At 48.3% G+C, this 21,721-nt stretch overlaps 1 protein-coding gene across 1 annotated transcript in view; it reads right to left on the bottom strand.

Annotated features, from left to right (window-relative positions):
• Positions 1-21,008, bottom strand: part of F11R (F11 receptor) — a 37,832-nt gene extending 16,824 nt beyond the window's left edge. The window contains exon 1 of the mRNA XM_070395808.1: positions 20,865-21,008. Coding sequence (XP_070251909.1) covers positions 20,865-20,925 — 61 coding nt within the window. The 5' untranslated portion in view covers positions 20,926-21,008. The remainder of the gene's footprint in view (positions 1-20,864) is intronic.
• Between the last annotated feature and the right edge of the window lie 713 nt (positions 21,009-21,721).

The following is a 21,721-nucleotide window of genomic DNA, read 5'->3' as shown; positions in this document are numbered from 1 at the left end:
TACCTACATTAATATTTTGCCTGCAGAAAAATGCCGGCTCTAACATTAAACTGAATGACTATATGGGAAGCATATCTTTTTTTTTTTCTTTTTTTTAAATATATTTTTATTGATTTTTTACAGAAAGGAAGGGAGAGGGATAGAGAGTCAGAAACATCAATGAGAGAGAAACATCGACCAGCTGCCTCCTGCACACTCCCACTGGGGATGTGCCCGCAACCAAAGTACATGCCCTTGACCGGAATCGAACCTGGGACCTTTCAGTCCGCAGGCCGACGCTCTATCCACTGAGCCAAACCGGTCTTGGCAAGGGAAGCATATCTTGATTTGGAAATTAGAAGCTTCTAAGGAAAAGCGTAGAAAAAAGATTCTTCCAAAAACAAAGAAATTTTAGAGATTGTCTTATAACTAGTGTTCTGAAGCTAATAAATGCCTGCCCCCCATCCCCCCTTCCTTTCTGAGCTTCCTTGTCCACACTTGCCCTTTCCCCTCCTTCTTCCTTCCCTTCCAGCTCCTCTACCACCACTGACTTGAAGGAAAATGAGAAGAGGGATTCCAACAGCTCCCTTTGGGAAAAGCTGGTCTCAGCTAGAGAGGAACCAGCAATTGTTCCCGACTTTACCCAGGACCCTGATGGATTCACAAAAACTTAACTGTCAGGACATGTGATCCTGGCTATTCTGACCTGTTCCAATTAAAACACCCACTGGTTTCTAAGAGCAAGCGACAGAGTTACTCAGCAAGGTCTGCTGTGAAACTGTAGAGGAGTCTTTTGCTGTAAAAAGCCAGGTCACCATAAGAAAGATGGTTTAAAAAGAAAACCTGAAGTGTGATTTACAAAGAGAAAACAGAAGCGAGCATAGGGCTGCTCCAGGACTATGAGAGGGTATTTCCCCTTCTCCTTACTAACTCTTTAGGAGAAATTGAAATTACCATAAAAGGGGAAGTTCCTAAGGGCCTTGTAGATACTGGGGCTACTTTATCTGTTACTAACCCTGCCCATGTCAGGTTCCCTCTGCCTCAGAGTAAGGCTTCTGTACAAATGGTGGGGGTACCTGCCCAACCAATGGCTGCTTTACAGTCAGGACCGGTCCCCTTTCAACTGGGGCACGTTAAGGGACGGCATAGATTTTACTGGTTTGAACAATAAAGATTTAATTTAAAAAAAAAGCTGTGAGGTGCCTAATCTTTAAAACAGCCGGCCACACCCCCTTCTCCACCCCCATTGTCACATCATCCAGGTTACACTTATAAACAGCCTGATGTGCCTCACAGGGGCACAAAGTACACACAGCAGGTGAGCTACTCTGCCTTAGCATGTACAGTTAGTCATCACTTAGTACATTATCTTATTTTTGTGAAATGAGAACTAATCAACCAAACCTTTCAGGCAGACCCACCAGACGATAAGTATCACCATATGGTTGATTCACAGAGTATTTGGGCATAAACACTTCAATTATAGCTTTGTGTTTAGTATCAAAAGCCTTTCCTTGTGGGCGTGTTTTCGCTACAGATCCCTTGCTCTGGATTACATTTTGAAAACTGCCTATTACAGATAAAGCGCCTTTCCAGGTACGCTTGTGAGAAACAGATGTATTTATGCACACAAAGGAGTGCACACCTTTTCACGGACGAATGTCCATATGATGCCTGCGCCGCGCTCCCAGCACATGCCCACTGTGTGTGTGCGGCCACGCACCCGGGTCCCAGCATAAACAGGCTGCCCCGGAACACGCGGGAGCCCTGCCGGCCTCCCCAGCAATGTTAACTGGCATCGCTACTCCAGCTGCTGCGCGAACCTCTCCACCCCCACGGGGCCTGGGGCCTGGGGCTGCACGGCCCACACCCACCCGAGCCGCTCCACCTGGGGCTCTATGCGGGGTGGGGGCGGGGGCGGGGCAGCCAGTGCGGGTCTTTATTTTTAAAAGACTGTGCAGCATACACCCAGCCCCCAGAGCTGCCCCAGCCTGGGTGAGGGGCCGCTGGAGGTTTGCAGGCTGGCCGTGCCCCCCCTTCCCATTGAGGCAAGGGTCCCCTCTGGGGTGCTGGGCCTGCCTGGGCTAGGGGCTGCATGGGGTGGGGGGTTGGCTAGCTGCCCCACCCTCAATCCGGGTCAGAGAGGCTGATCTGGGGTGGGGCCGGGGGAGGAGCTGGGTTCGCTGGCCACAGTGGGCATCATAACGACCGTTTAGGTGTTACAGCCACTCAGTTTTTATTATATAGACTAGAGACCCGTTGCAGGAAGATTCCTGCAAGAATAGGGCTTACTGCGACCGGAGTGAAGCGGAGAAAACAGCCTTCTCCGCTGCCTCGCTCCCTCCCCCACTGCCTTGGCTCCGCTCCTGTGTCCGCTGACTCGGCTCCTCCCTTCTCCTCCTCTTCGCTCCCTTCTGCAGTACTTGGCTTCCTTCTATGCTGTCTTCAGTCTTCGCTCCAGCACCTGCGTATGCAAATTAACTGTCATCTTTGTTGGGTCAATTTGCATACTCGCTCTGATTGGCTGGTTGGAGTAGCAGAGGGATGGTCAATTTGCATGTTTCTCTTTTATTAGTGTAGATTATCCTCCTTATAGATTCCTAGTCAAAACAATATCTGTATCCCTAGAACTCTTTCCCTATTAGATATGAAACATTTAACTTGGGTACTTGTTAATCTTTCCTACCTGCTAGACCAGCCGTGGGCAAACTACGGCCCGCGGGCCGGATTCGGCCCGTTTGAAATGAATAAAACTAAAAAAAAAAAAAAAAAAAAAAAAAAGAAGACCGTACCCTTTTATGTAATGATGTTTACTTTGAATTTATATTAGTTCACACAAACACTCCATCCATGCTTTTGTTCCGGCCCTCCAGTCCAGTTTAAGAACCCATTGTGGCCCTCGAGTCAAAAAGTTTGCCCACCCCTGTGCTAGACAATGATATTCTGATTATCAGCTATGATAATGAAGTTAATGTTCTGTTGGCCACACACTGGTGGTCTTTACTATCAATATAAGCTTTGGTACATTTTTCAGGCTAATCTATTACAGAGGACCATCTTGGACAAACCCCTCCAAGAACACCTCCCTAATGACTCCCCTGGTGCCGTTATATATGGATCTAATCTAGATGAGTATTTGAGATGAGTATTGTCTAACTATAGGAATGGATGAAACTAATTGCCCAGCCCTAACTGGTTTGGCTCTATCCACTGGATAGAGCGTCGGCCTGCGGACTGAAGGGTCCCAGGTTCAATTCCGGTCAAGGGCATGTACCTTGGTTGTGGGCACATCCCTAGTAGGGAGTGTGCAGGAGGCAGCTGATTGATGTTTCTCTCTCATCGATGCTTCTAACTCTCTGTCCCTCTCCCTTCCTCTCTGTAGGATATCAATAAAATATATTAAAAAAAAAAAAAAAAAGAAAGAAAGAAAGAAAGAAAGAAAGAAAGAAAGAAAGAAACAGCCCAGAAGGAAAATGAGAACTTCCGGGTAATAGCAGATACTTGTTCCCCTCGGATCCTTCCTTGTCTAATATTAGACATTTTCTGTTTCTAATCAGTGTTACTGGTTTAATATTATTGCTTTTGTTCCTGGTATGTAAATGTTATACCAGATGCAGAAAAACAAAACTTATGACAAGCAGCAAAAATACTTGGATCATGGTGGCTTAAATATTAGAAATGATGCAACATACTTTTTAACCAGGACATATAGGATCTGACTGCCTCTCATTTGCTTGCCTTTTATTTTGAATAACTAATTGCCCGATGCACGAAATTCATGCACATTGAAAGGGAATTAATTAGAGGAACGTAATTTGGACTCACTATCTAATATCAATAATATGTGAGCATGAGGCAGTCCACGTTTCTGAAATTCAATGACATGAATTTTAGCTATTACTTTGCCAAATAAATGGAATTTACATTTATCATTTAAAAGAGCATTCAGCTTCATATTAAAAACTCTGGCTACAAAGTCAGGTCTATTTTCAACTTTTTGCCAGCGTTGTAAATTGTTTCAAATATCTGCCCATTTGGGGTTGCATGTCATGGTTATGAATAAATCGGGCTTGCCATACGTTACAATTGCCATAACATCCTGATATCACTGCTGCATAATTCTGGGACTACCCTCAAAAGATGATGAAAGTATTATCATTTTACCAATTGGCACATTGTCATTTTCAGATATAGATTTGAGATAATCCATCAAACCACTATATTTTTTCAACTCACAATTTAGATTGGTTTGCTTTAATGAAATTTATCCAATTGGCCTCCATTTTTGAATACGAATCCATGATAAACTGTTGAGTAAATTTTCCTGCATTTAAAATAGGATTCAACGTGTCCAGCACAGAGATGAAATCCATAATACTGCATTTGTGTGACTCGTGTCCTTACGTTTTGTCTAGTATTATTGTCGATTACACTGTTGTCTCTGAGTCTTAATGCAATATCTGTTCCCCAGCCTTTTTCACCATGTGGAAAAAGAATAGGATATGTCATTGCATCTAATGTAGGAAACAGGATATTGATTTGTTTCATTTTAGTGGCATTTGGATTATTGGGATCTGGTTTACAATGAATGAGCAAATCCCTTTCAAAAGGAGGTTCTCCATCTTCATTTCTGAATATGACAGCAACCTCGGTTACATGGGGAGAATTATATCTACCTGGGTCACTGTTTCGATCGTATTTAATCGCCATTGTTACCTCTGTGGGAGCAATACCTTTTGCTGCTGCTTCAGATTGGGCTTCCTTTTCTACCTCATGTAGCATCTTGTACAATTTTGTTAATTCATTTATTTCATGCATGAGGTTGTTGATGTTGATCATGAGTCTTTCTGAGCAGCCCTGGTTTTCTGACATTGCTAATCTTTTACTTGTCGCTTCGGCTGTATCCAAAATATAGAGTTGAGCAAACTTCCGAGAAACACCATCCGAAGAATGTAAAGTTCCAGTACGGTGATAAACTTGTCCATGTATTCTAAAACAGTATGGCCCATATCCTGATGGCGATGCAATATTTGCACCCATGGAAGCAAAAGCAAAATAACTATTTATGGAACAAATATTTTCCATGAAATTTTTACTGTCAGAATCTTCGTTTGTCATTAATCTTTTAAAATATGTCAGGTTGCCGAAACCGGTTTGGCTCAGTGGATAGAGCGTTGGCCTGCAGACTGAAAGGTCCCAGGTTCGATTCCGGTCAAGGGCATGTACCTTGGTTGCAGGCACATCCCCAGTGGGAGGTGTGCAGGAGGCAGCTGATCGATGTTTCTCTCTCATTGATGTTTCTAACTCTCTATCTCTCTCCCTTCCTCTCTGTAAAAAATCAATAAAATATATATTAAAAAAAAAAATATGTCGGGTAATCTGGAAAATGTATATCATTTGGACAGACTTTCCCTTTGCTACAACATCGAGTAAATTTACCATTGGATGGTTTTTCATCAGAGAAATTTAGTGATAGGCGAAATTCATATCTAAGTCATTCCACAACTATGTTCGAGGATTGCATCCTCATGTACTCCATTTTCACTGAGGAGGCAGTTCCTACCAGTATTGGTAGTACTTGTTAATGACTGTTCTCTAGACATATTCTGTCATCGCCACTGCTTTCTTTCAACTTCAAAAGCACAACTTTGGTCTTTAGACATTTTCTGTCGATGACGCCGGTGTTTTTTGGCATCAGAGCGACGTTTTTCCAGTAGCTGGTCTTCAGATACATCCTGTTGCAGGCGCCGCCTTCTTTCAACATCAGACGCACACTGCTCTGCAGACATTTTCTGTTGATAATGCCGGCATCTTTTGGCTGCAGAGCTACATTGTGTCAACAGTTGTTCTTTAGACATAGTCCCACCTCTCTACTGTCACAGTCTGAGATGCAGGTGAATGAGAGTCCTGGCTGTCAGGCCGCTGAGAGCTGTCTGACCAAAGGCTGATTCTGTGGGGGTGGGACTTCCTCCTCCTGCTGCCAGTTTCCACAGCTGTGATGAGGAAGCTGGGGTGACAGAGGGAGCCACGCCCTCCAAGCCGCCCTCTCCCTTGCTCTGCTCTATGTCCAGTGGTCTCCTGCTCTGCCAAGTCCTCCAAACCTCCTGCTCTCCACCAGCAAAGGTCCCAGGAGCCCACGGGCGTGACTTGGCACAGCAGGCCTCACCTCCCGGGCGGGCAATGGTCCCGGGAACCTGCGGCCGCAGCCGCCGTCACCTCCTGGGGCGCCTGACACCTGCGTATGCAATTAACCGCCATCTTTGTTCGATTAATTTGCATATTCACTCTGGTTGGCTTGTGGGCTTGGCTTGAGCGTAGCAGAGGGATGGCTAATTTGCATGTTTCTCTTTTATTGTATAGGATAATCATTCGACCTTAAGTGCCATCTAAGGTTATGGTCTTGCCCCATCCCCAGTGGTCCACCCTGGTCAGCAAGACAAATGCTGCCACTGAGAATTCCCAGGAATGAGCCTGCCTAGCACCGTGGGGCCCATGATCCAACCAGAAGGCTGGTCACCAGTGCATCCTTCAGATTGATTTATGGCCAAAAGGGGGATGTGTGGACGAAAGGGGCCACATGCTGACCTGACCAGCTCAGGGGAGGCCTGCATGGCGGTCTTGCAAACTCATAGACCTAAAGTCACCACACAGGATGGTCTGAAATTAAACTTTAACTAGAAGCAGTGATGGTGGGCAGTCACGTCCTAGGCCGGTATCTTCCCTGACAAAGGTCAACCTTTACCTTCACTGAGCCTGTTGTCCTTTTGCATCTGCGATAACATATCCTTGGAATGTCAAAGTAATTTTCCTTTTCCTGGACCCGTCAAAGCACAGACACCACCCTGCAGAGGCCACAAATCCCCTCATTGTTACTGAGTTAATTGTTGACTGTTCCCTATCCTGCACGCACCTAAGTAAAGGAGTGTGTGTCTATCATTTTACTTTTTATCCAATCGCAGAGGTTCCCCCCTTTGCTTTCTCCCGTCTCCCTAATCCATCACCAGTGGAGTTCATGTGACCCACTTGTGTCTCCTCCTTTGATTGTGATGTACAAAACAAGGTGGAAAACCGCCATTCTCTGGAGCATTATCCCAATACATTGAGATTTTGCGTCCCAGCAATTGTTGACAGTTTGGCTCAAATAAACTCGAAAAAATTCTTTACAGGTTTGGATGTTTTTTTAAGTTAACAGCTTCTTCTGCCCATAGCTTCTCTGCACATGCTTCTTTTTCTTACTCCAGTATTTTCTTCAATTAGACATAAATGAATGTAAATACTGCAGGAGTGTAAGTACGCCAGCCCACCAAACACTCTCCTTTATCACTGTAACTGCAGGGGCAGCTAGCAGAGCGGAGCCAGCCAGCAGCCACCTCATCAGTTCTGTTGTCCTAGCCTCATCGCAATCCCCTTTGCCCTTGACCTTGAACCTATACTGGGCATACCGTGCACATACATACACCAATGGCTACTAATGTCCATGATGCACCAAGACTGAAGGGAACTTCATCCTTTGCATTGTGATGTTTAATTCACTCTAATTTCACAAGAAGAAAAGCCACTGAGTTCAAGGCATCAATCAATAGATCTCTGGCCCTTGCATGCGCAGAAAACCTCCACTTAACCTTGTTCCTCTCCAGCTGAATCCTCTGCTCTCCAAACTGCTTAAGGAAGTTGTCCACACACAGTTTCCAGCCAACACACCTACCCACCACCCGCCTCCTGCAGGACAGCTTTGGCTCTGACCTTGGAATTAAAATTGCTTTTACTAAGGTCACCAGCCATCGTATTTCTCAATTCTAAGATGCCCTGATTATAAGGTATAACATCAATTTAGTAAGAGTTTCTTGAGGGGAAATTATATTAAACATATATAGGCTATAAATCACACCCAATTTCCAAAACATTAAAATAATCATAGAATCAAGAACATGCAGCATTCTTGTTACCTTCTATGTCTTTTGCAAGATGTTTGCCCTGCCCATCACCCTCCTCAGCGGTCACTCCAGCCCCTTGGTTTCTATGTGTGGCCTTAGAGTCCTGTCTTAGCTTCACTTCCTCTGTCCATCTCTTAATGTGCGATCCCCGGCATCATCCTGGCCTTTTCTCCTCTCCATATTCCCCAGAAAATCCCAAGTGCAGCAAAAAATTCATTTACACCACACTGGCCACCTCTAGCCACTCCCTCTCACCTGAGCTGCAGGCTCCTGTCCCGGTGCCTGCGGACACGTCCACGGACTTCCCACCACTCCTCCTGCCATCGCCCACTGCCTCTCTCCCCACTCCTCTCCAGGTTGGCGGGACCACCGTTTACTCAGTCACCTGCAGGCTACCACCATCTGCCCTTCACTCTAGTCAAACACCAAGCTTTACAATGTCATCTCCCAAATCTGCTCAAGCGGCCCCTCCTCGTTCCCACTGCCAGTCTCAGTGCCAGCATCGCTGGAAGAACTGCAGTTCTTCTCTAATTGGCTTCTCTGCCTTGTTGAATCGCGTCCCATGCAGATCCCCCCTCTCCCACTGCTGAGGAGGAGCCCACGTGTGGTGAGCACTCACTACCTGCCAGGCACGGCGGTGAGCACACCTCACAACTATTGTTTCGCCCCAACAACAGCCTGAGTCTTTGGGTGATACTGCTATGATCCTCTTTATTTTACATGGGAAACTGAGGCCCAGAGCTGTTAAGTGATGGTACAGATTCAAATCCATGCTTCCACAGCGCCTATAAGATAGCATCCACATTCTTCAGCAAGACCAGGTTCAGGCACTACCTGACCTTGTGATGAGCTGTCATCACCCTCTGCTCCTGCAATTCACCCTCCAGCAACTGAACACTGAATCCAGTTCCCAGAGAAGCACAGCTGTTTTTTCACAACACACTGTTCCTGCCACATAACGCCCTCTCCCCTCTCTTCCTCCACGATTCCTTCCAACCAATGGCCTCCCTCAGCAGAGCCCCACTGCCCAGTGCAAAGCAGTCACAGCAGGTCTGTCAGAACATCATCTGTGCACCGGGTCCCCTGCCAGGCAGCAAACCCCAGGAAGCAGGGACCACACGCTATTTAATATGCTGAGTACTCAGCTCCAGGCAAAATCTGCTCAAGTTTGCAATGAACAACATAGAGCCTTAAGGTAGGTCCCAGCAGACATTCATTATAACATCCACTTGTTGAGGCTCATCTACAAAGATAAGCCCATTTTCCAAACTGGCAGATAGAATGTGTCCAAATGAAGTGGCAAAAAGGGGCCACATGCTAACCTGACCAGCTCAGGGAAGGCCTGTGTGGCAGCCTTGCAAACTCAGAGACTCAAAGTAATCTCTGATGGTCTGAAATTAAAACTTTTAAAATTAAAAAGCAGTCTATGGCCCTAGCCAGCTTGGCTCAGTAGATAGAGCGTCGGCCTGCGGAGTGAAGGGTCCCGGGTTCCATTCCTGGTTAGGGCACATGCCTGGGTTGTGGGCTCAATCTCCAGTAGGGGAAGTGCAGGAGGCAGCCAATCAATGATTCTCTCTCATCATTGATGTTTCTATCTCTCTCTCCCTCTCCCTTCCTCTCTGAAATCAAACATTATATATATATATATATATATATATATATATATATATATATATATAATAGTAGCCCGGTGCACGAAATTCGTGCACATTAAAAGGGAATTAATTGCCCTGACTGGTTTGGCTCAGTGGATAGAGCATCAGCCTGCGGACTCAAGGGTCCCAGGTTCGATCCGGTCAAGGGCATGTACCTTGGTTGCGGGGACATGCCCAGTGGGGAGTGTGCAGGAAGCAGCTGATCGATGTTTCTCTCTCATCGATGTTTCTAACTCTCTATCCCTCTCCCTTCCTCTCTGTAAAAAAATCAATAAAATATATTTTTTTAAAAAGGGAATTAGCCCTAACCAGTTTGGCTCAGTGGATAGAGCGTCAGCCTGCGGACTGAAGAGTCCCAGGTTTGATTCTGGTCAGGGGCATGTACCTTGGTTGCGGGCACATCCCCAGTAGAGAGTGTGTAGGAGGCAACTGAATCGATGTTTCTCTCTCATCGATGTTTCTAACTCTCTATCCCTCTCCCTTTATCTCTATAAAAAAATCAATAAAATATATATATAAAAAAAGGGAATTAATTAGCAGAGATATTTTAATATTGCTATTTGCCCTTTCTCTATAATAGAAGTGTGAGAGATGAAAGGAAATTAGTAAAATGTATATGAAAATAGTACATAATTTATTAATAAAAAAACAGTAACAAAAGGATATAACAACAACAGAGGCATGATATAAAAACGACAAAAACATGATATGAAAACAACAGAAAAATGATATGAAAACAACAGAAACATGATATAAAAACAACAGTGATGCAAACAATGACTGATAAAGTGATTAAACTTATTCTAATATCTCCCTGTACACCACATTAAGAGTGAAAACACTTTCAGAGTGCTTGACTAATTTCCTTTGTGATGAAGTATTTAGAACTTTAACTGTAATGTCACATGCTCTTCAAACTCAAGAGAAAGCAACATATAACTGACCATATGCAAAAATGGGTTCAGATAGGAATATGCCTACTTTGTCTAGAGTTTGTCCTTGTGATTTATTAATAGTCATCACAAATGCTGGTGTCACAGGAAACCGTCGTCAAATCAATTTAAATGGGAGGCCAGTGTCAGATGGGGACAAATTAATTCTTGGAATCAGAACAACCTGTCCCTCTGCAGATCCTGTTAATACTTCAGCTTCAATAATGTTAGGTCGTAATCTTTTGATAATAAATCTGGTACCATTACAAAGACCCTATTTACTATTGAGATTTCTCAATAGCATGATGATTGCACCCACTTTCAATTTTAATTTATGACACAGCATTCCCGAAGGAGTAATACTACTAAGAAATTCGATGGGAAAATTTTCCTTTTCAGCATCATCTGTGGAATCAATGGAATCATCATTCAAATATGTGTGAAAATCTCCATCGAGTATATCCAAATTTTCTTCATTTAATTTTTGAACATGCTCATTTTTTGGACAAAGAATTGCACGTTTAGATATGGAGGATGAGGCTCAGGAATCAGGATTTTAAAAAGATTCCCAGGTGATTCTAATGTGCAGCCAAGGTTGAGAACCACGGATCTATATAGTATTTCCAAAGGTAGCTTCAATAATAGATCCATTACAAATCATTTCCCTTCCAGCCTCTGCTCCGAGGGCGGGTTCCTGCCTGAAAACTCGCCCTCCAGGAAACAGCTGGGGGAGGGCGCAGCCCTGCCTGCAGGACTTCCTTCCTGTTGGTCGTGGTTCTGGCCGTGATGTTACACCCAGGGTTTTTATATAAGTAGATTTTTTTTTTAAGGAAGTGTATGGTGGGTAATCATGTCCTAAACTTCCCAGAAAAAGATCAACTTTGATCTTAACAGAGCCTATTGTGTTTTTGCATCTATGATAACATGACTTTGGGATGTCAGGGTAACTCTGTAATTTCTCTTTATCCAGACCCCTCAGGGCACAACCAATGCACCTGGGAGACCACAAACTCCCTCATTGTTCTTGTTATGGTGTTAATTGTTGACTGTTAACTATTCTGTACCCACCTATGCAAGATTAGTATGTCTTATCACTTCATTTCATCCAACCCCCTTTGCTTTCTCCCACCTCCCTAACCTACCACCAATGGAGTTCCAGTAACCCACTAACGCAGCAGTTCTCAACCTGTGGGTCGCGACCCCTTTGGGGGTCAAACGACCCTTTCACAGGGGTCGCCTAAGACCATCGGAAAACACATATAACTACATATTGTTTTTGTGATTAATCACTATGCTTTAATTATGTTCCATTTGTAACAATGACATTGGGGGGTGGCGGCAGTAGGAAGGTTGAGAACCACGGCACTAGCGGCCCCTCCTTTGAGGATAATTTATAAAAGTGGGTGAGAACTGCCTTTCTCCAGAAAAGGAGCATCATTTCAACACATTGAGGTTCTGCTTCTGGAAATTGTTGACAGTTTGGCCCAAATAAACTCACAAAAATTCTTTACCAGTTTGAATGTTTCTTACATTAACAGAAAAATCAAACTTAATTTAAAACCCAATCTTTACAAAAATTTAATACTAGCAAAGGTGTGTGTTTTTCCAAACGTTCAGTTTGGGGGGGGGGGGGGGGGCGGATGAGTGTCCTATTAATCTTTCTTAAAACTTAGCTTCATTAACTTAACGATTAAGTGTTTTCAAAGTTGCTTCACAGTCTCGAAACTACTTAACCCTCTGCCCCCTTCACCGCGGGACCTGGCGCTGCTCTTCCCGCTCCCCCTCCCCTGCAGAGGCCGGTCCCCTGGGGAGGGGTGTGGGGAGATCAGAATGCGGGGAAGTTCCAGGAGGTTTTGTAATGCAGACTCAATCAGCAGCAGAAAGTGGGGACAAGGTGCCTGCACTGAAAACACCCCATTATCTTCAAAGGCCCGCGGCAGGCGGCTGTGACGGGAAGTGTTCCTTCAAAATTCCAATGGAAAAACTCTCCCCCCAGGGCCTTGAAACAGGACCGCATTTGAAAACAGGGCCTTGGACACGGCCATTAAGGGCCCTCAAGACACCCTCTCCTCCCATCGGACTGGGCGCTCGCGGACAGTGGAGGGGGGCAGGGGGGCGCGGGCCAGCTCCAGCCCAGCTCCTCGCGAGAAGGACGCGCCGGGGGCGCCATTCCGTGGGGCTTTGCTATCCCGGCCTGAACAGAATCATCAAAAGGTCGGAGTTTAGGGACAAAAATAAAATTTTGGGAACTAGCTATCGTTATAAGAAATATTGATCATTCTGTTAAACTTGATTACTTGTTCTGAGTAAGTAAAGCAGACTGTAACCTGGCTGGGCGTGTGCCCCCTGAGAGAGGGGCCTGGCGTCAACCCTGGAAGGCGGTGGCCCAGGATCCTTCCAGAACTGCCTATGGTCATGGAAAGATGAGCCTTAAGGCCCCAACAAGGGACCCCGCCCAGCCCGGATGGCCTGCAACTGCAACCATTTACTCATTTTTATTCCTTTTGCCTACTTTCCTGCCTGTAACCCACTTCCCCCAGTAACCTTTGTCCTTCTACCCAATATTAGCAGCTGGCTTATGGGGGGCGGGGGGGGGGGGGGGGGGGGGGGAGCAGATGTTTGTGGATGACCTGCTACTCTCCACGCTGCCGGCAGGATTGAAATAAACGCTCATGTAGGATTCAACCCTGCCTCTGCTGAACTGGCTCAAGTAGGGACAGGCAGCACGGACCCATTGGTTGCCCAGCTTCATAAGCTGGGCACCAGTAATGGGCATTTCATTCGAATCCCCAGCAATTCTGAAGTCAGCATGATGACATTTCTGCACAATGAAAGACTCAACATTCTGCCCAGAGAAGGACCCATCAACAAAATGAAAAGGCAACTTATTGAATGGGAGAGAATGTTTGCAAATCATATATCTGATAAGGAGTTAGTGTCCAGAATATGTAAAAAAAAAAATGCATACTACTTGACAGCAAACACACACACACACACACACACACACACACACACACACGCTAAAAAGTGGGCCACAGTTCTGAATAGAGATTTTCCCAAAGACAAAGGGCCAACATGATATAACACCTCACACCTGCTAGAGTAGCTATTATCAAAAAGACAAGAAATAACAAGTGTTGCCCAGGATGTGGAGAAAAGGGAGCCCTGCACTGTTGGGGGGGATGTAGATTGGTGCGGCAACTATGGAAAACAGTATGGAGGTTCCTGGGGAAAAAATTAAACAGATGACTACCATATGAGCCAGCAATTTCACCTGAGTATTTTCCCGAAAAAAATAAAAACACTAACTCAAAATGTTACAGCCCCATGCCCATTGTAGCATTTACAATAGCCAAGTTATGCAAACAACCTTAGTATCCATCAATAGACAGTGAATACTATTCAGCCATAAAAGAATAAAATCTTCAACTTCAGCAGTAGAGGAATGGAAAAATAGAATGAGCAATATTCGTAGGATAAAATGCTATCCTATATAATAAAAGCCTAATATGCAAATTGACCAAACAGTGGAATGACTGGTGGAATGACCAGTTGCTATGACATGCACTGACCACCAGGGGGCAGATGCTCAATGCAGGGGCTGCCCCCCAGCGTGCAGGCCCTGACCTATGGGGACCCCCCAATCACCATGCCGGTTGCTCTACAGAGGGAGGCGACTGGCGGTGGCAGTGGGGGGCGAGGATGGTGAGCGGGTGGCACCAGGCCAGCCAAGATGGGTGCCAGTGGGGAACCCCGATCGCCCTGCCAGTTGCCCCACAGATGGGCCCTGATTGCCAGTCAGGCCTAGGGACCCTACCTGTGCACAAGTTTTGTGCACCAGGCCTCTAGTCATCCAATAAAAGGATACATATCTATATATTTAAACATCTATAGATAGTTACTTGTAATTTATTTATGAATAGTTCATTATGAAATAAAATTTCGGGGGGGGGGGGGGTCAAATGAAATCTTGCCCTTTATGACAACATGGATGGACCTTAAGAGTATTACACTAAGTTAAATAAATCAGAGAGAAAGACCAATACCCTATCATCTCAGTTATATGTAAAACAAAAACAAAACACACACACAACTTCATAGATACAGAGAACAGATTGGTGGGGATGTAATATACAGCATGAGTATAGTTATTAGTACTGTATTGAATATTTAAAGTTGCCAAGAAAGTAAATCTTAAAAGTTCTGTGGACGGAAGGGGCCACATGCTGACCTGACCAGCTCAGGGGAGGCCTGCATGGTGGTCTTGCAAACTCAGAGACCTAAAGTCACCACAAAGGATGGTCTGAAATTTAACTGTAACTAAAAGCAGTTACGGTGGGTGGTTTCATCCTAGGCCAGTATCTTCACTAACAAGGTCAACCTTTACCTTAACTGAGCCTATTGTCTTTTTGCATCTATGATAACATATCCTTGAAATGTCTGGGTAACTTGTAACTTCCCTTTTCACAGACCCCTCAGGGCACAACCTAATGTGCCTGGGCACCAGGACAGAGACCACAGATTCCTTCATTGTCATGTTAATTGTTCCCAAACCCACCTAAGTATGTGTCCATCATTTTACTTTTTATCTAATCCCAGGGGTACCCCCGCACACCCCCCCCCCCTTTCCTTTCTCCCACCTCTCTAGTCTATCACCAATAGATTTCAGGTAACCTACCCCTTCCTTTGATTGCAATGTATAAAAATAGAGGAAAATCCGCCATTCTCCGGAGCATTATCTCAATCAATTGCTGACAGTTTGGCTCAAATAAACTTACAAAAATTCTTTACAGGTTTCAATGTTTTTACATTAACAGTAACTCTCTTCATCACAGAGCCTTAGCCAAGTAGCTCAGAGCATCATCCATCCCTATGTCAGGGCACATACAAGAAGCAACAAATGGAAGCATAAATAAGTGAAGCAACACATTGATTTTTCTTTTTCTCTTTCCCTCCCTCTCCCTCTCTCACTTCAAAAAAAAAAAAAACAAACCCACAATTTTAAAGAATCAATAAATTTTTAAAAAATTGTTTAAGCTTTTATCCCAAGGGGGAAAAAATCTGTAACTATGTGTGGTGATGGTTGTCAACTAAACTGACTGTGGTGATCATTTCACAATGTAAACAAATAGCTGTCACATTAATTCAATAAAAGAGAAAAATAATTAAATTATTTAAAGATCAGCATGCCAGGCCAGTGTGGGTCAGTGTTGAGCATAAACCTATGAACCAGGAGGTCATGGTTTAATTCCTGGTCAGGGCACATGCCCAGGTTTCAGCTAGTGTGCAGGGGGCAGCCAATCAATGATTCTCTCTCATCACTGATGTTTCTATTTCTCCCTCTCCCTTCCTCTCTGAAATCAATAAAAAATATATTTCAGAAAAAAGAATAACAGGAAATGTGAAAATTGTGTCACACCAGGAAATACTGAATGATTAAATAAAACTTTAATGGTGAAATGAGTAACAGATGAGTAAGAAATAGATTACTACACCATCAAGATCTGAAATGTGCATGTGAGTCTTGATAAATTTCCAGGAAAGAAAAATGGCAGGAGACAAAGAGAGCACAGGTCACCTGGACACTGACCGGCTGAGGGGCAGGGGGACTAGCACAGGGGTAGGAGGTGGGAGAGGAGGGAGTTAGGTACAGAGAGGGGAGGAGGTGATGCTGGCATTCACACTCAAATCAATCAAGCATGTTCTCAGACAGTCAGGTGTGCCAACTGCGGATATAATGCCTGAAAATCACTTTGTATCCGAGTAATACAAAAACTAGCAAACTCTATTTCCCAAAATAGATTCTATGTAAACACTTATCTCAACTGTGTGCTTTTCTTACATTATGACGAAGTAGAGCCTAAGTTCCCTCCTCTGGAATCTGGGCAAAGTCTCGTGACTGTCTGGACCAGTGGAGTGACGGCAGGAGGTCCCCGAACCCCCACATTTAGATTTGTGCCTGGTATGCACTGTCTCATTCGATTCTCACAGAAACCTTGAGACAAGTACTATTGTTACCTCCATTTTACAGATGAGAACATGGAGGCTGAGCATAGTTGCCCCAAATCACACAGCTACAAGCAGCAAGGTAGGGAACTTAACCCAGGTCAGACTTAAACGATACCCTTAAAGACACCTGTACAAGGACAGCCGTGTGTTACTTAGTGCAGCAAAGAAAAGGAAAAGTAAATGCCAACGAGGATCTACAAGTAACTTCTGTTATAGCCACACAGTGGAATTTGCTTAAAGCATATTTTGATAATGTATACTAGTACCAAATGAGGAAAGACTGGAATGAAATGCCAGCACTAAGTGTTTCTCTCCAGATAACAGGATTACACGTGATTTTCTCTGTATTCCTCCGTGTTTTCTCATTTTTCTACCTAGAGCAGTGGTCGGCAAACTCATTAGTCAACAGAGCCAAATATCAACAGTACAACGATTGAAATTTCTTTTGAGAGCCAAATTTTTTAAACTTAAACTATATAGGTTATTGTTATTAACTTAATAATACATTGTTATAAAGGTACATTGTTATTAACTTAATTAGGGTACTCCTAAACTGGCCTTTGCTAAAAACATCCTCAATCTGATTGAGGTACGTTCGCTGAGGTCGACCCCTTCCAACTCTCCCATCCACACTCGTCTTGTATACTTGTTTTGTTTATCGCCTTTCCGAAAACCGACTTCTGCACATGGGCCACGAAGTTTCAATTGTACTGTACACGCACGCCCGCACGTGGTATTTTGTGGAAGAGCCACACTCAAGGGGCCAAAGAGCCACATGAGGCTCGCCAGCCTCGGTTTGCCAACCGCTGACCTAGAGCATGTATCATTTCTTCATAAAAATAAGACTTCAAAACAGTAACTCTCTTCCATCCTATGCTCCCAAAACGGGTTGTACTTTGACAGCCCCTGGCGCCCTCTGCTCTGTGTTTTACAGGTTACTGTACCCCTCCGGCTCCTTGGGAGCAGAGCAACCCAGGGATGCTCACACCGCCCAACTCCTCACTCTCCTTGGCCAGAGGGAAGGTGCTGTGACGAGAAGGATGTCCCAGAGGGTGGAGGCCTCCAGGCACCTAACAGAACCCAACACCCATTCCTTGTACACGCAGGTCAAACCCACAATGGAAGATACTTCTTTCTACTGCTTTATTAAGAAATCTGTGTTTTCTCTATACACCCTGTTAGTTATTATAAATTTCCTTACATAGCTTTCTTGTTATGATTTTGCTTGAATTCATTTTTTTAGAAAGGAAGGAAGGGAAGGGATGAAACGAGCCAGCTAGCCTCTGGTTTTCTCTACAAATTCATCCAAATTTCCCCTCTCGCCATGAGCAGCCCAGGACCCTGGGCCAGGATGGGCAGCACTTGGCTCATTGCCTCAGCTCCCCGCAGAGCTTGACAGCAGGTGTTACTCACTGTTTTATCCCTGATCTCTGGCACCATGCTCAGAACACTGTAAACACTCATGTTTATTGAATTAACAAATGAATTTGACGTTGCTGTACAACTGGAACTCAAAAACAGGCTCCCCGCCCAGGCTGGCCGGGTCACCGCCACTCCTCATTCCTGGAGGTTGGGGTGGGACAGAGCAGGAAGGCGTGGGCAAGAGGAAAGCTTTGAGACCCAACAATAGGCATGACAGTCTACACAGCACCGTCGGCTGCAGTTTCAGTGATGTCAGCGGCGCTCGGAGGGCGACAGAAAGTGGTGAAGGCCGTGCAGGCCAGGAGGGCTCTCCCTCCAGGCCCCTCCTGCCATTCTCAGCAGAATTTCCAGTTCCACCAGCTCAACGCCGCCCCTCCCCCTCCCCATTCCCTGGGAAGGTTGGCCTGCCAGCCCAGAGCTCCAGGGGCAGGGATCAAACTTCCTGCCAGCCAGCTGCTTCCTCCGGCCCTCCCCCACCCTCCCCCACCTAGGGAACAATCGACAGGAGCCGGACTTTGGAGAAACCCTGCTTATTATCAGGGAGTCGCAGGCAGACGAGCTCTGGAGTTTTCAATGCCTGGAAAGCCCCAGTTTGTGTCACTCACATTGCTTCCCACAATCCCCTCAAACCTGGGAATTCTCCCACAGCCGCACTGACAAGTGGGCCTATGGAAAGGAAGCAGGCTTGAGTGTAGATACCTCCCACGTCTCTTCTCAGTGCTAACAAGTGTGAAAAACAGGCTCCATCATTTCTCTTCTACCACATAAACTGGTAGCTTTCAAGCCTGATCGGAGCAGGGGTGTCAGCCATTTCTGTGTCCACAGAGCAGGTCCCCCCCCCCCCCCACTTGGGAGGGGTCCTATAGCCAAGGTAACACCAATATGAGAAGTTCTCAGGGTGCATTCAGTGAAATGAACAGGATGAAGGACGGACGGGATGTCTACAGTTTGCCTCTTTTTGTGTAAAAAAAGGGATTAGAAACACATATTTACATATACACGTATCTGTCTGTATAACAAAGCCCCGGGGACCCAGGGGCCTGCGGGGAGGTGTGCGGGGAGCAGGAAAGGGGGGCAGTGCCGAGCCTGTCAGGTCCTTGTATTCTCCAAGCTCACCCAGGCATTATTAACCTATTCTAAGTGCACTTCTTAAAAAGAGTTAAAAATCCCGGAAGCTCTAGCCCAAACCAAAACTTGGCTGGCGGCCCCTGGATCACAAAGACTGAGGAGAAACGTCACCCATGAACGTGTCCGGGCCCGAGGGCGTCCCGAGGGAGAGCGCAGGTGCGGACCGCTCACTCCCCGGCTGTTGTCAGTCCCTCGTTTCTAGTTTCAAGGGAACGTTCTTTCCCGGGAGCCCACAGGGGCGGCTACAGTGTGAGGCTGGGCATCGCCCTCAACAGCAAAGCCAGAAGCAACACCCACAAGAATCAGCAGGACCCGCACACCAGCCCCACGGGGTCCCCACACCCGCACACCAGCCCCACGGGGTCCCCATACCCGCACACCAGCCCCACGGGGTCCCCACACCCGCACACCAGCCCCACGGGGTCCCCACACCCGCACACCAGCCCCACGGGGTCCCCACACCCGCACAGCGCTCTCGGGGGAGGGGCCCACAGGGCCGGGTCCTCGGCGGCGGGAGCTGCCGCCCGCAGGTGCCCCGCTCGGGGGTGGGCTCCCCGGTCCTCCCCTGGGGAGGGCACGCCCGGGACGGACTTGTGAGCCCCGGGCGACAGGACAGGCCGCTCTCCGGGCCCCTCCCCGGCCCTCGGCCCCATCCAGCGCTTTCACCCTCCAGCCCGAGGGCGCGCACCGCCAACCCGCCTCCGGGGGGCCCCGCTGCCAGCCCGGGTGGGGGGGGGGGGGGGGCGGGACAGGTCCCTGCGCCGATTCCCAGTCCTCGGCGGCGGGCAGCCCCCCTGCCTTTCCGGGGGGGCTGGGAGGCTGGGTAAGAACCAGAGAGAGTCCGGGTGAGAGTGCTCCCGGGCGAGCCCGGACCGGCAGCGACCGAACCTGCAACCCAGCGCTGGACCGGGAACGGAACCCGCCGGTCTGGGGCGCCCGCGGCCCCCCACTGGCTGCCGGCCGGGCCCGTGCGCGCACAGACGGGGAGACGGGGAGACGGGGCCCCGGCCTCAGGTCACCAGGAACGCGAAGCCAGGCCGGACCCGGGGGCGGGGGGCTCCTGCCGCAGCCGCGCCCCGACCATCCCCCTCCGGGTCGGGCCATGAGGCGAGCCAGCTCCTCCCGCCCCCCGGACACGGCCTCCAGGACCTCGTACGCCCGGCGCAGGCCACCTTCCCTGGGGCCGACGGGCCCCCGGCGACACGGGCCCCCGGCGACACGGGCTCCCGGCGACACGGACCCCCGGCGACACGGGCCCGCAGACCGCGCGGGCCGAGGTGCGATGGAGACCGAGGAGGGAGCGCGGGGCTCAGGGCACCGCCGCCCGCCCGGGAGGGCTCCTGACCCAGGTCCTCCCGGGAGCAACTTTGAAAGCTGTTTCCGGAGGAAATTCGGGTTTCAGTTTTATCTCCTCTTCGGGCTCCGCACGCAGACCCTCCAGCAGCCGCCCCGCCACCCGAGGCGGGGAGCCAGAGGCTCTCCGGCCGCCGCCCCCCGCCCCCGGGAGTCCTGGGGTCCCTTCGGGAGCGGGGCTCGCGGCTGCGGGTCGGGATTGCGGCGGGCCCTTCCCAGGGGCAAGTGGAAGCAGGACCCTCACCTGGGTCAGGGCGGGGGAGGGGAGCCGCCCGCGCCGCACGGAGGGCGGGCGGGGCAGGCGGGGGAGGCAGGGCGCGCCGGGCGTGGCAAAGGCCGCGGAGGGGGAGGCCGGCAGGTTCGGGCCAGTCCTGGCGCGGGCAGGGCCGTGGGGGCGGCGCGCTCCACCTCGGACCCGACCCACCGACCCTTCCCGAAACCCGGGAACTTACACAGGATCACGGACGCGAACAGAAGCAGCTCCTGGCTTCCGACTTTCGCCTTCGAATCCATCACGATCAGGATCCCGACGCGAAAGCGCCCCCGAGCCCGGGACACACCCAGCCGCGCGCCGAACTTGGGCCCTGGTCGCGCCGCGGCCCGTCCCCCGAGCGGGATTGGCTGGGGCCACGCCCCTTCGCGTTGCGATTGGTAGAGGCAGCCGCCGCTCCGCTGAGTGACTCACCGCCGCCAGGTGCGGCCGCGTCCACGACCACACCTCAGGGGCGGGGCGCCTCCCAGCCGAGGTGCCCGATTGGCCGGGAGCCCGCCGAGCCGGAGACCAGTCTCCTCCTTCCTCAGGTGCGCACCCTGCCCGGGCGGCCTCCGGAAGTGGGGTCTCTGACTGGCTGGGGGCCGGCTGGAGCGCGGGTGGGGAATGCCTGGAAGGGCAGGTGGGAAGCTAGGAGCCGGGCCGGGCTTTGTTTCTTGGTGACGGTTTGTATAGAAATGACGGGGCTATAGGAACCGTGGTCGCTTCCTTAGCAAATGAAAACCGCCTACTATATGCGAGAGGTGGGGCCGAGGACCGGGAGAGCAGTGATACCACCCAAACCCTGCTCCTCCGTGCACCCCTGGCAGCACTCACTTGAGAGCCTGCGCAGACAGAAGAGGGGAAGTGGGGAAAGCAGAATTACATTTTCTCGAGAACTTGAAGCATATATACACCAGATACTCCAAGTAATACCAACTGACCTACAGATCATTCTATCAATATCACGGACTTGTCCTTGAAAGTGTGTGATCTGTCCGAAGAGCCCTGCTTCACTCACTGACCTCTGAGCCAGGAGGCCACCCTGCCATTCCCCAC

This window comes from Myotis yumanensis, unplaced genomic scaffold, assembly GCF_028538775.1.
Source record: "Myotis yumanensis isolate MYYU_CA2020_CCGP unplaced genomic scaffold, mMyoYum1.0.hap1 SCAF_17, whole genome shotgun sequence".
NCBI classification, from domain to species: Eukaryota; Metazoa; Chordata; class Mammalia; order Chiroptera; family Vespertilionidae; genus Myotis; species Myotis yumanensis.
Note: the sequence above shows the minus strand (reverse complement) of the source record. Positions and strands in the feature narration are given on the sequence as shown.